The sequence below is a fragment of the Anoplolepis gracilipes genome, chromosome 13 (genome assembly GCF_047496725.1).
Source record: "Anoplolepis gracilipes chromosome 13, ASM4749672v1, whole genome shotgun sequence".
Lineage (NCBI taxonomy): Eukaryota > Metazoa > Arthropoda > Insecta > Hymenoptera > Formicidae > Anoplolepis > Anoplolepis gracilipes.
In genome coordinates this window covers 8,400,370-8,419,069 of record NC_132982.1, presented here as the reverse complement: position 1 = coordinate 8,419,069, position 18,700 = coordinate 8,400,370, and the positions used below count along the sequence as shown (strand labels likewise).

Genomic DNA, 18,700 nt, shown 5'->3' with positions numbered 1-18,700 from the left:
TATTTTACATTATCAAATAAACTCGGAAAATAAGAGACGAAAATTACATGCGTGGAATGTAGATGACCTGCTTAAATGACAATCGATTATTTGCAGTTCAGGTAAGATAAGTTGTATTTCTATAATGAAAATTAGTTAAAATATATATACAACGACGCGAATATAAAATAATAATTTATATATATAATATACATAATATTTGATTAAATTTCTCGGGCACATCGCGCGCCCAGTAAACATACAACAGACAACAGTGTAATAGTAGAATATGGTTATTACATTAACGTCAAATATATATTTCCTTAATTGTATATCAATTTACTCCTGCAGTAGCCAAGAGCTATTAATTACCATAACTCTTGCAGTTAATTATTACACGAAAAAAATAACATTCACTTGTATACACTCATATTAACTTCAATTATGCTCAATGAACAGTACATGTAGTAGTACATGAAAAGGTAATTACAGTGTCACAGGCCATTCTGGCTCGTTATGGGAATGTGAATGCATTTCTTCTCTTTTCGTTTTCTTTACAAAAATAACTTTCAATATATATCTGAGATCTGTGAGATAATAGAAATAGTGCTGATTCTCATACAATTCAGAATCCAATTTAGCACACGAGTTGTTACGCAATGTACAGCTGAATGCGTTTTACATGTGAATGCACAGGCCCAAAAATGTGTTCTCGTATAGAAAAGTATCTATATAAAAAATCCGAAGAGGGCTAATGTTGCTCTGATGCTAGCAGAAATGTAATGTGCAGGAACCATTATCTTTTAAATTTCTATATGTATGTAGCAATGACGACGGATTCTGATTGACAACAAAATCGATCATTTGAAGGCGTTACTTTAATAACAAAATAAAATTTTATTTTGATCCAAAAAAAAAAAAAAGAGTATCTATCTTTAGTAATTTCGTTTCAACTGAATTAATTCAGTTGAAACGAAATTACTAAAGATAGACGAGTTAAAGAATAATTTAACAGAAATATATATCTTTAAAAAATCAACTTTTTACAGCAAATATTTCAAATACATCTATTAATATAATATTAATATATTATTAATGTAATAATAATAATATACTCTAACTTTTTAAATTTTATTTTACCGATTTTAACTTTTTACATCTCGAATTGATGAAGAATGAAAATAGTAAATAAGTAACGCCTTCATCTCCATCATTCCGAGTGGCTCGGACATTAGTTTCCCTAATTCCGCTCTCTATACCGGTGACGAGCCTGGCTTTTCATGAGCAGGAGAGATTCGGAATGCCCTACAGAAATGCACTGATTTCTAAGATGTGTATCCTCCCTTAAACTTAAGTTACTGGCATATGTACCTGAGGCGACGTGCATATACCTTTCGCGCATCTCGAAAGTCAAAATGCATTGAGGCGATTATCCTTGGCGAGATAAGTCACTTCAGTGTGTATGTCGACAAACTATGTTGAAAATTACTCTCTCGAGCTTCATCCAAACTACCAGATGATTAAAAGATTCCGGGGGCGGATTTAAGAAACGGCTTGAATGGCTGGCTTTTCGGGCCTTTAGAAATTCGAAAACGCTTGTTTCCGAAGAGGGAAATGCTCGACACTTTCTTACAATTAGTAATATCAATGAGAATTTACTACGAGTAAACGATTCGACTTAAGCGAAAAAAATTTGTGAGGGCCATTCTTGACAACTGCTCGCGTAAAATTTTCCTTAAATTCGCCCCTGTGTGTGTATATATAGGATATCTTTTAATTTTGTACCACGAAACTTAGTATACTAAGCGGTGATGTTTACCTTCGACTATACTTGTGATTGCCTGGTGGGAACTCGTCATTTAGAAATTACTTCGCGCATGAAATATCGCTTGCGGTAAAATAAACACAGCCTCATTAATTGAAGAATTCGAGGGAAGAAGTATTAAAATATATATGTATATATATATATATATATATATGTTAGAACTTTCTCTCTCTCTCTCTCTCTCTCTCACATACACACATTCTTTCACTCTCTCTCTCTCTCTCTCTCTCTCTTTCTCTTTCTCTCGAGATATGATGGTACATGTTATGTCATATCTCGCGAACACACAGTGCCTGAATCCTGATATATCTTGCATACCGTTACAATCGTACACGTTAAGGGTTTCTCGAAACTTGGAAGCATAACGTCAGAATTGTACAATTATGATTACGACGCAACTGTTGCACGATGAGAAATTACGGGATCGATTATAAAATACTTTCAGTGTCCATTGCTGCCACGACAAGTTAGAAAGGAGAATTGTAAACTTTTCCTTTTTTTTTTTTTTTTTTTTTTTTTACACATTTGGGCATAAAAAGTGTCGTACCATCTAATCTCCCCTTAAGTCACAACACGACCGCATGATATTATCGTGATTCGACGGCGTAACGTAACGTGCCAAATCTTCGTAATGGAAAATTTCAACAAGACAGACAAGCTTCGTCGCTGCAGGTATACTTCGCAGCGCATTATTATTCAACGCGTACGCTGAAAAGCTAATTGTCTAACAAAGAGAATTTTTCTTTAATATATATTTTCTTTCTCTCACACAAGCATATTAATCCTCTCATTCCTTATATTATTTCAAAATTTTGTTGAAAATTTATCCGCGTATTTCGTTTCACTACATTAAACAGTTATAATCACGTAATAGTTCTAAAACTCAATTAAAAAATAATTCTTAAAAATTATTTTATAAATTCTTGATCCATTGCAGTACACAATTATGATGAATATTGAATAAGTGCTGCGTATTCCTAAAAGCTGATTTTTTTTAGAATTCAACTTATAATGACAATCAATCTAGGAATGAGAGGCTCGATGAGAAGAAACAAGAAATCAGAAGGAAGAAAAGTGCTGGATAGTAACTAACTTTGGATGCCTCTAAAAGCTACATATATCTTGGCATTCGCCGAACGTGTCTAACAATTCTATCCTATCTGGAAATACCAGGAGCAAAGATAAAAGGAGGAGAAGGGGAGAGGGGGGAATCAGATTTCGATGCTCGTCTCTCACGTATCAGAATGATAAAGCGCGTTATCGTAACCACCCTTCAATCAGGATTTTTTCTCTAAGGAGACGCGTGTGACGGAGGGACCTAAAATTTGTATTGGGTCCCCCCAGGCCCGTCTCATTCAGCCGGGGTGCTCGCCGCCCATCTGTCGAACTCGATTCCCGAATCAGGACTGAGACCCAGATCGATGGGACTCAAAAAGCTGGGCGCCGGACAATTACAGGGCCCGTCGGGTCGACACGCCCCGATGCACCTCTGATCATTGTTTTTGTTGTTTTGCCGATCCCCCCCTCGATCTCGCAATTCCCTCTCGAAGCTGAGCAACTGTTCCATAAAGTGAAAATTCGGTGCGACATTGGACTTTCTACTACGTACTAAGTTGAAAGCGTCGTTCAGGCTGAGGCTGCACTTGTGCATGAGATAAGCCACGGTGATTGTGACGGACCGCGATACTCCGGCCAAACAATGAACTAGCACTCCCTTGTCCGAGCTCCGTGCTTCTTCTGAAAAATATACGACAGATTTTAATCCCACAATTGTCAATTCGATCAATTACCGCAAATATAACATTTGTTTTCTTTTCACAATACAAAATTATTAAATATGTACAACGTAAAATCTTATTTTACAATAGTTTTCTAGAGTCTGTATAATACAAAGCTCTCAAATTGACAGATGGATCGAAATACAATAAACTTGAAACGTTGAAATATAACATTGTTCTCTTTGATAGCTATTATTTAATTAAAATTACATATGTGAGATATAAAATTAATTAATATTATTTAATTAGTATTATATATGTGAGATATAAAATTAACTACTATCAGCTCTAATTATATTTGTATATATATAATGTTAATTAATTAATTAATTAATTTGAAAATTACAATAAAAATATGCCAAAGAAGACAATGGATGTCATGACAAATTTGTGTAAACGACGATAATAAAAGATTGCCAACATTGAAGTGTGTTGGGACAGTCAAAAGTGCCAGACCGGCTCAATAGCAATGCCAAGCCTCGCCATTCAGACTTAAGTATAGCTCTCGGCCTAACCGGACATCCGTTGTTTAATTGTCTAGCACAGCTTGCCCGCCACGTGGGAAAGTTTCTATTTAAGCGAACCTATTTATAAGAATGCCCCTTTCAGAAGTTGTGCGCGCGGGGACTTTCTTAAACAGGAAATCCTCTTTAAGAAGCGCGGTCCGAACTGAGAATTTTTGACGCAAAAAAAAGCTCGCGTTTCTTATGCACATGCAATAAGATGATAGAGAAGAGATAATTGTATTGCAAAGCAAAAATACCATGAAGAAAAAAAAAGAAAATCTTCTCTTTCATTAACACAGGACAAAAAAATCACGTGCGTCTCAATTACATATTGATTATATTGATTATATGATTGATATATATTCGTGTAATTGTGTAAAAAAAATCTTTTGTATATAATTTTTTTATATTGTATATTCATAAAATCTGTTATTACATATCTTTTGATAAATATAAAATGTTTGTGATTATCGCTGAACCTCGCGTGGGTGAGAAATTAATTTACATTAAAAAAAACGATGTTACGATCGCATCGGAATATAATGAACGTCAGGAAAGTACGATGACGAAACATTCATTGAAGATAAAATAAAAGTGTATGAGGTGCCAATTAATAGGTGAGAATTTCTTTTCACGGGAAACATTTGCTCTCCTTTTGCTTCTTTTGCTCGTGTATATTTCATGTAACGTTTTAAAAAAAGAAAGTTGCTTCTTCTTCAAACAAAGAAAACGATTTATTTTAAAGATAATATTATTTTTTGATATCTTAAGATTAATTGGAATAAAGAAATATATATATATATATATTTTTTTTTTTTAACTTTTAACATTTACGATATTTTCAATAAAAATTGTTTGAGCCATGTTGTCACTTACCTATGAACTGAATTGCCTGCGGGAAGAAACTAGCCAAGTTCTGACTCCAGTGATCGCTTATTGGTATCTGCATGTACTTTATTAAACCAGCGCTTTCAAACACATTTGGTAAATCTGGTGTCACATTTAGTATGTACTGTATCCTGTGCCGCGCTAAAGCCTCGCGATCCTCGCTATTAGCCGCGTTACCGAGATACAAATGAGGTAAAATTTCCACGGGAAAATCTTTATCTTCCTCGGGACCTAGAATACCAGAAATTTAATACCGTTATACCACGTTTTTTATTATGATGCACCATCATTGTATTATGATATTCATGCCTTACATTACTCTTCATTATTATGCATTATTGTTACAGAATTCTCGTCAAATATACGCTCTGATAATATTTACACTCACCAACTGAATCACATGTGCTGTCACTGTCAGAATCCGAATAGGACCTAGTCGGCGGAGTAGATATCCGAAGAGATCTAAGGCCCATTAATTCACCATCATTATTGTCCTGACCTGGGGCACATTCATTATTAGCTTGACTACCTTCACACCATTCCGGATATCTGTCTCTGAATGCTCCAAAACCATCTGCAAACAAACATTGTATAACAATAATTATTTGTGTAAGACCAAGTTAAAATCTTTTTTTTTAATAGTCAAAAATTTTACACCTGTTATATTTATATATATAATAATGTATATTATATCAAATCTATATTACATCAAAATTTCTCTATTGAAGATACTATAATTTTATACAATTATAAGGAAGAATTAATTTTCAAATTTATTAATGCACTAAAATTTTCAATAACTCTATCATTAATAAGTGAACCAGAAATTGAATGCATATAATAACATGCATATAACAACTTGCATATAATAACATATTGAGAATAATAATTATATATATAATATTAATTAGATGTTAACACAAGATTATTTAAAAAAAGAACAATGTCGTATTTTCTGTTGAAAAAAATATGATATGTATACAAATATAAAATTTTTCATTCTTTATATCTGTTATAAAGTAACATTAATTGTTCTTGCATTTAATACATGTATAATCAGTAATTGCTTATGCCAAATAAAACATTGAATGACTAAAGTCTTATCTAGAGCTTGATAAAGGCAGGGTATAGAATTAAGTGTTTGGTTCTACTGGAATGCCTCCCACATAAATCAATATTTCATTCACAACCAGTCTCTGTGCTTCAGCTGTTACTTCTGAAAGCCTTCCATACCACTATTAACATTTCTATCTTTGCATTTGTGTGTGACAAACAAAATAATATAGATGCAGAGTTATAATTAGCAAATATTGTGCGATGCAGTTAAATTTAGAAACCTTTGTCAAACAAAACATTACACAAATTAAATTAATTAGACAACAAAATTGACATTATATAATGATAATTTGACAATAATCTAAATATTATATATACATATGTACATGTAAATATTATTTGCTGACATTGTATATTTATAACAAATAATATTGAGATAATATCAAGTATCAATATTCAGTATCATATTAATATTGATATTGTATATATTTGCAGTGCTTTAAAAAATCTATGTACAATCAATCATAAAGAATAAGACAATGAAAATAGTCTAATTTCAAGTCTAAACATAAAAACAACTAGTGTATAAATGTCAAACTATTAATTAATCTTAAAGGACAAATAATCTGAACAAGAACTTGAACTGCTGTCGTATAAAGATGCATCTCTCACCAATTAAGATAGCAACATTGCCACCACTGCTTTTAAGTCTCCGGCTCAAAACTTGTATCGTTTCACCTTGATGACCTGCAGGATCTGTAGAGTCACCGATTAATACAAATGTTCCTCTATTGCTTTCATCTCCACACAGAAATACCTCCACTCTGTTTCTCAGATCTAAGCACCTTATCGTGGCCAAGAGGTCCACTTTACCAGCAGCCAATCTTCTCAACATGATGCTGGGTATGGCCAGAGGTACTGAGCCTCTTATATGAGCATCAGAAAAATCAGAGTGTGCTCTGCAGTCTAGAATAAGAAGCTTGTTGGGACCATTCTGCGATCTGAGCTCTTTGAACAGCCATTCTGGATCCAGAAGATCCTCTTCCATCGCACCACCGCTACCTGGCATCTTGTATTCTCCTGTAGCCTTTTATTCTCTCAAACAGACAGTGTTATTTTACTCTGCAAAGAGCAAGCTTTCAAATTCAATGACTCTCCTTTAATCACTAAGAATTGTTTGTCTCACAAAGATATTCTTGAGCCTCTACAGCATTGAAGTTCTGTCATTTCTGGACACTGCACCTCCGTGAGAAACAATACACGACGGTATTGTCAGGGCGTCATCGTTCTGCTACGACGATTGCTCCAACGACGATCCTCGCTCGTCGTCATCCGAGAAACTTGCAGGTCCCGACACATCGATTCCACAATTACACGACCGAAACTGCGTCTGTCCACCATCGGGCTCGAGGAAGTCGTCAGCCTCGTCGCGCGTCCTCCACGACCGAGTCGGGTGTATGTACATCAAAACGCGCGCGCGCCTGTGTGACCCGTAGTGGGTACGCGTACACGCGTCTATGTTACGAGCGTCTACTACGATTAATACTTTACTGGATATGACGAAATGGCACTTTGAATTGAGTGGCGTTTCCCGATGGCCTCATCCGGAGAACGATCGCGCGACGTTCACCCGTCGACGGCGCGACCCGACGAGTTCTCACGCGTTGCCATCATTTCCTGCGACACTACGCCGTGTATATGTGTGTGGGTCTACTCCGCCTCCTACTCCTTCTCTTTCTCCTTCTCCTTCTCTTCTTCCTCCTACTCTCTCAAAGCTATTGCCACCACCACTACCGTCGCTGCTGCTACCGCCGCTGCCGTCGTCGTCGTCGTCGTCGTCGTCGTCGTCGGCGTCGTCGTCGTCGGCGTCGTCGTCGTCGTCGTCGTCGTCGTCGTCGTCGCCACCGCTGCCGTTATCGCCGCCAGCTCGTCCCGGTTATCGATCCCTTTGTGAATCAAGACGACGCGTCCAATTAACGGCACGGCTGTTGCGGAATGTTTACGCTCGCCGTTCAGGAAATGCATGTCCGATTCGCTCTATCTCGCGCTCGAGCCCCGCGCTTGACGCTCGCGCGAGCGAGCTCTGCCGTCACGTCGCGTCAACAAGAGTAGTTCCATCCTTGTCGCTCGTTGATTCGCGCGCGCACACAACTCGAGCTTGTCGCTCGTTGCTTGTCGAGCGCGCTCGCGCTCGCTCCCGCCTTCAGAGCGTAACTCGAACGACCGCGTACACGGATGGACCATGGACCGCGCTCCGCGATCAACGGTTTCCGTACCCGTCCGAACGGCAAGTCGTACCTCCGTTCGAGCGCGAGACGTCCGTTTCCCTTCCCACTCTCCGTTTGTGTGTTTCTCTCACCTCACAAACTCCTCCAACGCTTCAAAGTTCCAAGATTCCCATCGGCAGATTTCCTCGGCTCGAAGAAGAAGAAATGGCGACTTCACAAGTATGTGACAAAGACTTGCCTCTTTCTTTCTTCTCTCTCTCTCTCTCTCTCTTTCTCTCTCTCTCTCTCTCTCTCTCTGTCTGTCTTTATCTATTCGTTTTCGCAATTCCGCTCTAGTTTAGTCGCTCTCGCTCGCCCGTCACAGGCCACACCTTATCTCGAGCGTCTGTCCGTCGAGAGTCAGTCGAGAATGGAGCAGAACGGGCGCTCGGCGCGTCGCGCCAAGGGCGGGAGACACGGTACGATTCGTCGGCGGTCACGTGAGCCCGTGCCGGCCAATCGCCGCGCGGGCTGACGTCAGTTCATTGACAAAAGATGTTTTCATTAACGAGGCGTGGGTAGTGGATGTGTCGGGGGTCGGTGCTGACTGAGCCGTCGTTGAAGCGGCTCGGAGTGGCCTCGCGGCGGCGGTGGGGGGGACGGTGACGGGGCACCGCACGTTCACGCGCGCTCTCTCACGCGTGCGTGGGCGCGTATAATCGCGAGCCGCGCGCGAGAAGGAAAGAGCCCTCGTTGCGACATGCACGCACACTCGCGTGCACGTGCTACTCGTCGACAGGGCCGACTACGACAAGTCCCGTCACCCCCCACGTCGATGCTAGATTGCATCCCTCTCGATTCGACACACACACACACACACACTCTCTTTCTCCTCTTTCTCTTTCTCTAGCTCGGGATAGAATCAATATCGCTACTTTTCTCCTGTCTATCTATTTACCATATAAGTGTATACGTATAACTAGTTCTTCCTTATTAATTCTTTATTCAAGTCGAATCATATATTAGATTGATCGTAATAATGGTAATAATATTGATGGTAATAATATTGTATCTCTAATAATGTTATCTCCAATCTATTTAGATATATCGTCAAGATACTGCAATTAATAGTAATTTTTATCACGGCATCTTTTCTTGTCGGTCTCCGATCGATAAGTCGCGATATCGCGTGCTACACGCTACACGGTTGTGTAATGGTATCGACGTTCTCGCGTAGTACGCCTAAAGCTCATGCAGCGCACGTAGTACTATATACTCGGTAACGATTTCCCATTTGTATGACAAAACAATGACCTCACGGAATCAATCCTGGCTCTCTTGCATAGAAGAATGTATACACTTGCTTTTAATGTAAGTTTATATATTTAAATTTATATATTTATATATTTAAATATTTAAATTTAATATAAACGTTGCGTAAAATTTTACGTTGTTTAACGATTTCATGTCATGATAATTAACATATAAGAATAAGGGCACGGAATAAAATAAAGTAAAAACATTTCCGTTTAAATTGCGAAATTTAAAATAAAGAATATCTTATTTATTATCTATTTATTAACTGAAAAAGATACATATATAAAGCACGAAATAATTCAAGAAAAAGTTTCAAGTATTAAGTATAGAAAAAAACTTTTTGATACTAGTAATATTTATAATATCGATTCACTAAGAATTTCGATAGTATAAATGGACCATTAATCCATGCGCTGCAGTATATTGAATTGTTAATTGAAATATATATTGCAATTATAATATATTACAATACATTATAATATATAATCCAGAAATACATTATCTTTGACAGATGAACGTAAAGTAATGTCATAAATTACAAAATATCAATATCAAACCCTATAATTATTCATTTTATTGTCCATTATCACGGAATAACGTAACAGTATTAACAGGTAATAATAAACACATTTGATACATGCGTGTGATGTTTCTCTTATTGAAAACTGAAATAATTAATTTGTAACAAAATTATATGCAGACACGTTGCAATTAGATAATTGAGAGAAAAAAAATTCAAAATTCTAGTTTATTGTAGTATATTACAGACTAATTTTACATGGATTTTGATAGACTTTCGACTTTGGAGTTATAATTAACAAAATTAAAATTCCTGCGCAGAGAATTTCGATGTAAATAATTAAGTTTTTAATGGAAGCGAAATTTTCACAATCTTCAACAAAAGAAACGTCGCTCCGTTCGTCAGACGCATCTCTAGTGTATAGTCACGTATACGCAACTCTAAGAGCTCTAAGGGCTTAATATAAAGCACACACAAGGGAGGACGTGCCATCGGATGATACGGCCTTGGCCCTTGCCGTTTACGCGAAGCGCCTGTCCTCCGTTCATCGCGCTCGGCTCGGCTCGCTCAGCCCGCTCACTGATTCTCACTCACTCATCCATTCGCTCTTCCCCTCTCTCTCTTCCTCTCTCTCTCTCTCTTTCTCTCTCTCTCTCTGCCCTGGCAAGAGGGGAGGACAGCCTATCAGACGGCCGTGCCAGGCGTGGGTCGGCATTCCATTCATTTGGGCGGCTGTCGTTGAAGATTTTCGCGTTCGATCGCGCGGCGGTCGCCGCGTTATCGCGCTACCCTCTCGCAGGGGAGAGTGGGGGAAAAGAGGAGGGATCACGAGGGTGAAAGAGAGGTAACGTGGACGCAAGGAAGGGGAGGAATGAAGGCTGGAAGGCGCATTGTCGAGGGTAGAGGAAAACGGAACAGAGAGAGAGAGAGAGAGAGAGAGAGAGAGAGAGAGAGAGAGAGGGAGGGAGGGAAAAAGAGAGAAAGCGAGGGTTGAAACAGGGCGTGAAGGAAGGCAGGGGTAGAGGGAAAGGTCGGAAAAGGGCCGCGGGCGTTTGTGACCTTCCGCGGGTATATCCGACGCGTGCCGACGAATTGGATTCGATCCGCGTGGGTGCCGGATAAGGTGAGCACCCGGCACCGCTCGTCCTGCCGTGCGCACGCGCCCCCCCTCCCTCCCCCGTGTTCGCCCTAACGTCAATAATGCTCAGAGTCGCGAAGGCTTTAACGTTAAAGTAGACGAGAAGGGCTGCCTCGTCGGTCGTCCGTAATTCGGAAAACCCTTTTCCCGAATCTAGTGATTTGTTTTAATATCAATTTCTGACCTAATCGACTCGCATGATTGCCAAAGTATTTTTTTTTTTTTTTTTTTTTTTTTTTCTTTATGAAAGATATATGTATAACGAAATGTCCAGGAGAGAAATTTGTATACTTTTTGTAATATCGATTTTCACCGAAAAAATTGTAAAAAATCTCCAATCTCTGTCCGATAACACAATTCATAATATTTCTATCACTGGAAAAAATCAAAGCCAACTGATCGTACTTACAAAATTACATGTCAAATTTTAATTGCTTGAAAATACCGACGACTCTGTCAGTCGTTTTTGCTTTCTTTTTTATTACAGTTATTGAAATTTTACGCTTTATCAGAAATAGGCGTATATATGGAAGATATAAAAATATATTAGTTTTTTTATAGCTATATAATGTGCTACTTTTAACGTACGTTTTATCTTTTAATTTTAATCTTGTAAAATTAATTTCCAATTCGTATATGATATATAGCAGAATCTTCGAAAATATACATATACATATATCTATAAATTATACATATGTATATGTATATATAATGTGTATCTAGATACAACTTTAGCTATGGAAAAGTCAAATAACTGGAAATGCTTACATTATACACAAACTATATGGTTATTATACAGGCACTCGCGTACATTTAGATCTCTCATAACAATGTTCATAGTAACGTTTGATGCGTCACAATGGAATGCGTGGGAGCGCAGCATAGGAATCTTAGATGGAAATAATAGAGCAACGCACGGTTAATTATGAGACGATTATTGTCCTTCGCTTTACGCTACATTCTACGACTCACTCACACTCTCTACGTAGCCTACATCGAAGCGGTTTGTTACGGAACTCGTAATTAAAAATTAACGGAAAAGACCGGATGCGTGGGCGAATCTCGGCTCCATTAGTACATGGAGAAAGGTCTTGTACGATGAATTAGTAACGAATACAATTGGAGAGTAGTATGCAAAATTCATAGGGACACGATGGGGACTCCAAAGATGATTCCGGAAAATTATGTTATTCGAGTGGTATAATTTTATGATTCACGTGTGATATGGATTGAATTTTTGTACGTAATTAATAATGCATTCAATGGGATAAGGACCATAGAGGAAAATCGTATCGATATAAATGATAAAATTCAGCTCTTTTGTACGACTAATTTTTAAATTACAAATTTTCATTGAAACAAACTGAAACACTAGAATTTTATTAAATATCGCGGTTACGTCATAGGAAACACCTACGCGTATTAGCCTCATAATATAAATTATATTAGGAGAGTGCTTTAGTGCTAATATTTTTGTTTTAATTAATTTTTTTAATCATAAAGAAACGAAAAAAACTGTTTTTGAAAACATATTGAAAGATTATAACATTATAGAGCCTTTACGTTACTAATTAACGAAATAAACTTATATAAAAATTATATAATACCAGTGCTTGGCACTTTCTCTTTCTCTTTTATTCTTCTTTATCATGAATCATTTACACATAATCTGCTATTATTTCATCTTATCACTAAAAATATTTTTCTTGGGAAATTTAGGGTTCGACAGGAAGCGATGTATTTTCTTTCATACTATATGAATAATACGCCCTCGCGAATACACTTGTGACGTGTACGTCCGCTATGGCACGGTATAGTGACCTATCATCGCATCATACCTCAATCGTGACCTTTCCAAAAATAAAGTACTGTCATTCGTTATCTATGTACTTGTCATTCAGTATTGGGTTCGGGAATAGCATTCCGTTTGCACGTTGATACAAATCCTGGTGTTTTCTAACGTGGGCGTCGCGAGCACGAATGGAGAGATCACCTATTACGCAATTGCAACAGATAAACTAAACGAAACATGTATATATTTCGTGCAAACCAATACCAATTTTTGCAGTGCCCACAAAAATGTCATTTTCCTCGTAAAGGATTTTCAAAGAAAGCAAACGACCGCGAGCGATCCGTAAGATCGAAATTCTCGGGATAATTTAAACGGTAGTGCGCTGGAATCGTTTCCGTTTTAAATGACATTTCGAAGTCGCTAATAGGTCAACAGGTATTTATAAACTATCTTTTTTTACAATGAAGGGCACATCTAAAAATGAAACTTTATTTAATCACAATTAATTACAATAATCTGTACTTCTCGCAAAAAATCTTTTTGTCATTGAAAGTGTCAAACAATTTCTTGATTTTCCGAAAAATGTAAATTTTTTTTTATTTTGTAAATTATAACTTATCATATTATAGTTTTTGAAAGAAATGTATTTTCATCCCAGTCGTGTATTTTAAAACGCTCTCTAATGTTCGCGAAAGCAGCGTTATATTAATCAATGAAGTATCAATATGAAATTGAAAATAAATATTCTATTGACTTCTAAAATGGAAACGCGCATAACCTGATTCTGTGTTCGAGATGTTGTAATCAAACATTCGCACGTTCAAATCGAGCCAATTGTTCATTTTCTCGAAGCTGCCGCTTTCCCTCATTATCATCGTAGAACGGCAAACGTAGACTCTTCAAATGTAATTAAACACCAATATTGTTTTATTACGCAAAAGGAAACGTGTTACGTAAAGTAAATGAGTTTTTTAATAAAAAAATGAAATATTATAAATATAACCCAGTAAAATATATTTTTAAGGCAAAAAATAATTTATATTTAGATATATTTTACAATAATCCGCATGTAATTACTTGGTAATTACAAATTTAGAGGAAAGAGAAAATGATTAATATCATAAAACTAATAGTTTATATTTAAACAAGTGATTATTTCCTAAAGATATCCTCTGGATTTATTTTCCAGAATTAACTCGGAGGGTTCTATTTTGCGGTCAGACCCAACTCATCAAGACCCAAAATGGAACTTTTCTGTTCAAGCCATAGTAATATAATAATAAATTTTTCTGTCTACTCGACAAACAATCGCATTAAAACGTGTAATTTGCAAGTCAGTGGTCTAAAACGATTGAGCCATTTCCATCGTTCGTGCTTATTCGAATGCTACCTGAATAATCTCATTTACCCATTGTTTAAAAACAGATTATCATCAAATTATCATATATATATATATATATATATATATATATATATCCGTAATCTCGTAAACAGAAAAAGATGCAACTTCCTGAAATGAAGATAATAAGAGACGTATATAAAATGACGTAATAAGGATAATTTATATATAAATAGCAAGAATGCAAAAATACGACGGCCCACGCTGCTTTCGTTTACGTCATAAAAAATCGCGCGTCAATTCCGCGCCTTTAATCGCGAGATAAACTTACGCATAACGGAAGGCAAGTCGTGTTACACGAAGAGGCGCGTGTTACAAGCGGAGGCAGGCTTCGTGTCAGTTACGACAGATACGATAATATACGTATGGCGCGGCGGGTTGACGTAAGCGATACCTGCCGATGACCTTAACAGGTGCGCGCATACTTAACTGGCATGGCCATTATTTCGCGATGCAAGTCGGAAGATGTGAAACTCGTGAACGTTACTCAATCACAATTCCACGAGTATTTTGTACGACGTTCTTAGCGTAGACATTTTTTGCTCACAGTCCTACGCTCGTTCAATACATTACAAGAAATATTACGTAGGCAGTCATTATCTATCTATAATATATATAATAAAAAATAAAAATAAATATATATATGATGAGAAATAAAACATAATTTTGTCGATTTACAAACAATGAGATACCATAACTACAAGAAGTAATCAATCGCACGAAATACACATGATTTGGGGATAAATTAAATGCGTGGATCGTGTTGTAAAATACAGTAAAAGCTTGGAAAATTCGCGCATATTTTATTTATTTGCGTATGTCATATATATTCGTGTGGCTCAACATTTGTAATAATTTTTCTTATTTGCATGCTTCGAAATTATTTATTTTGAAATAACGAACTAACAAATATCTTCGACGCTTTAATTTCAAGTAATCTTCAAAATGCAATTTTTATTTTGATATTAATGATATTTTGGTATTAATGAGAGAAATGTAAAAAATAAAGATTCTTTTTTTTATTTCCTCTTCTTTATTTATATTTTTTCTTTATTCTATTTATCTTTTTATGTATTTGTCTCACAATATTTGCAATTTCCATATTTGCGTATTTCAATTTTGCGGAACGCAGCTCACACGAATATGAAGCTTTTACGGTATAATATTACCATATATTTCAATTTCGTAACTGATCAAATATTGTTTGAAGCTACGTAACTGACGTTTCTCTTCTCAGTAAATTGAAATTTTGGAAAAATTGGCTTTAGCAATTGTTACCTTTTTTCGTTAAATACGTTCGATATGTTTATTTGGAGAGAGATGTTCCGTATTTAGCTTCTTCTAATTTTGACTTTTAATAATAATTTGACGCGACTCTCGTCTTTTCGTAATAAATTCGTGAATATTTAATCTTACTCTAGCTATATTTAATCTTACTCTATATGATAATAATCGTTGACGCTCGTTATCGTCTATCGTTGCAAAATTTATTTTTTCACTACCATATAAAATCTAATAATTGCGAGTTCAAACGATACCGATTAACATAAAAATTCTTTACAAATGCTCTTGAGAGTTCTCACGTCGATGTTATTTATCGTAGTGATAGCACGCAAGAGGAGACAAGGTCGGCGGAAGCTCTACAACTGGTTTTATAATTTATTACCAATCGCTTATGTCCCGGACACATGGTCGTGTCTCATTCATCGTCATGAGGAAACGTAATGTACCGAGAAATTATTGGTCTACGACGCGTCTCACGCAGCTCCGCGCGCGCGCACACACGCTCTAGGTAAGATAGTAGTATTTCTACTCGCGTAAGTCCATTCAGACGTTTCCGTCGACCTAACCTACCGTTACGTTCTGTGAATCGGACGGCGGAGGTGGCGGCAACTACGACGTGTGCTTTTCTTTTATTGACCAACGCCGCTCTCTCTCTCTCTCTCTCTCTCTCTCTCTCTCTGTCTCACCTCATTGAATATCGATGCAATGGCGAAACGCAAAAAATAATAATGAGCGCGAAATAACGATGAACGAGTAAAAAGAAATATACACTCGCCCACCGCGAAGCCGGATGTACCTACTCGCAAAACTTGGCGTATGTATTTTTAAACGCATGATCTCAGTATACGAACGCTGCCATTTAATAGCGCGATAACTGACCCGCCATAACGTGTTTTCGTAGCGAAAAGAATTCACCGGTTGCGGATATTCATGCCATTTAAGCACGAGATAGGAATCGAAAAATTACAATCTTCCATTTCGTAGAAAAAGCACTTTGTGATGTAACGCACTTTCTGAAGAACTCGAGGAAATTAATATTAAAGTTATGGAAATTAGATTTAAATTAATTTACGTCGAGATAAAAAACAGTTGAATATCTTACTTTATGAATCTAAATATTATACGAGAGAAGAATTTTTAATGTTCTCTTTGTTTTTCAGAAAATACACAAAATATTCTCAATGAATATAATAGAAGTAAATAAAAGTAATTTTTTAATTCGTATGGATGATTTTTAAATTATTCAGATCTCCATATTAGTGTTTTCAAGTATATATACATACAATGTTCTTTATTCAACCTTTAAATATTCATAACTGTAATAAATATAAATACCAAGAGCTGCAATATTCTTATATGTACTTTGATATTTGTTAATCTATATAAATACACCAATTATTTCTGCTATAAAGATACGGTTTATAAGTTTTTATAAATACATTATTATATAAAGAATGTAACATTGAAACATACAATGTAATATTCAATAAATTTCATCAAACATCTTCAGAAATATATAAAAAAATATCGTACAAAATATTTCTATATAAAGATTTTAATGTATTTATCATTTACATGAATAATTATCTTTAAAGAAATAATGTTAGCTTTAAATGTTCTATTTATTTATTACAATAGATTCACATAATATAAACATGACATATAAAATATTGTCATAAAAAATTAACAGTTTAAATAGAATGTGTTTGTGATTCTATTAAATACTAACTTTATTTTATTCGAGAGAGACAAGTGTCGGTGATTTCTAATATATACGTGTGGAATTTCTGCGTAGCTTTCAGCGACCATCAGGTCTGCATTTGGAACTGGAGACGAATTGTTCGAGGAAGCGAAACATCCGCAGGAAACGTTTCAATTGCTTCTGCCTGAGTCAAAGCTGAAGTTTCCACGTGTCTGAAACTGTGAGTTTGCATATTTTCGTTCATTTAGAGTTACGCTATCGAGAAACATACGAGATACATTTTTTTTTTAAGTCAACATCTATAAAAAATCAGAGATAAAAGAGTTTATATCACTTTTCCTTTATTATATTTTGATAACTAATTTATAAATTTGACATGTATTTCACATTCACTTATAAAAGAGCTAAGTTAGTAATATTTTATACCCGAATATCGCTTTGTCAGAATCTATTATCGTGTCAAGTTACTTTATTAAGATGCAATTTATACTTTACGAGTTTCGCAAATCGCTTCATTATAAAAAAATAAGCGTAAGACAATTTTTTTGTACACCCAATACGATTTAAAATTATATACATATATTTATGCTAAAATTTAAATATTCTTTTCCTTAATATGCACACAGTCTGGAAAAAGACGAGGCGCGTCGATGGCAATTCGCGATATCTATTTTTGCTCATGAGTTGCCGTAGTGGAAAACAAGGTCGTTAACCCGGGCTACGAGGACTGGTAGATCGATATAATCCGTGCATGAAAATAAATAATTTATTTTACGAGGAAAATCCTCGTAGTTCCTTCTTTTAGTAGATTAGAATTATTATATCGATTTTTTATACCAAATGACTCCAATTATAAGCACTTTTTTTATTCGTGCATATAATTTTAGAGTCATTGGACAGTTTTATTGTATAATAATATATATACCTTACAGACGTCTCGAGTTGTAATTAAAATAATTAATTACAAGTAAGTAAAATTACTTAACGTTGTCTGTGAATCTTATAGAATAGAGTAAATAATAGAATAATAAATAATAGAATATAGAATAATAAATAGAAGATGCAAATTATTCTTATATTTTATTTAAATAATTTACGTGATATAAAAAGATAAAATTTATATAATTATAATGTCTATTTTAATAAGTAAAAATTAGATTTTAAAAGCTTGTCCAGAAAGAAAAGACATGCATGAAAAAATGCGGATTATATCAATTATATCATTCCATTTTTAGCTTTTAACATTCTTATTATTAAAATAAATCTTTAGAGAAAGAAAGAAAGAGAAAATGGTTGTATTTCTCTATAT

The 18,700-nt window shown here is 35.7% G+C and overlaps 1 protein-coding gene and 1 long non-coding RNA gene across 2 annotated transcripts; one reads left to right on the top strand and one right to left on the bottom strand.

Moving 5' to 3' along the window:
• Positions 1-161: 161 nt before the first annotated feature.
• Mkp3 (Mitogen-activated protein kinase phosphatase 3) lies at positions 162-8,511 on the bottom strand. Its single transcript, XM_072905172.1, has 4 exons — positions 6,705-8,511; positions 5,365-5,550; positions 4,965-5,207; positions 162-3,541 (listed from the first exon to the last, which is right to left on the bottom strand). Exons 1-4 carry the CDS (start codon positions 7,099-7,101, stop codon positions 3,156-3,158), a joined length of 1,212 nt encoding a protein of 403 aa, XP_072761273.1. The 5' UTR covers positions 7,102-8,511; the 3' UTR covers positions 162-3,155.
• A 130-nt stretch (positions 8,512-8,641) lies between these two features.
• On the top strand, positions 8,642-18,398 carry LOC140672776 (uncharacterized). Its single transcript, XR_012047944.1, has 3 exons — positions 8,642-9,610; positions 17,485-17,611; positions 18,018-18,398. It is a non-coding gene; the product is annotated as an uncharacterized lncRNA (long non-coding RNA).
• The last annotated feature ends 302 nt before the right edge of the window (positions 18,399-18,700 follow it).

Coding starts and splice junctions, on each gene's coding strand:
- Mkp3 (XM_072905172.1), bottom strand. CDS start 7,101: ATGCCAGGTAGCGGTGGTGCGATGGAAGAGGATCTTCTGGATCCAGAA. Junction 5,208..5,364: donor CAGCACATGTGATTCAGTTG/GTGAGTGTAAAT, acceptor CTGGTATTCTAG/GTCCCGAGGAAGATAAAGAT. Junction 3,542..4,964: donor GCAGGCAATTCAGTTCATAG/GTAAGTGACAAC, acceptor TATATTTTTCAG/AAGAAGCACGGAGCTCGGAC.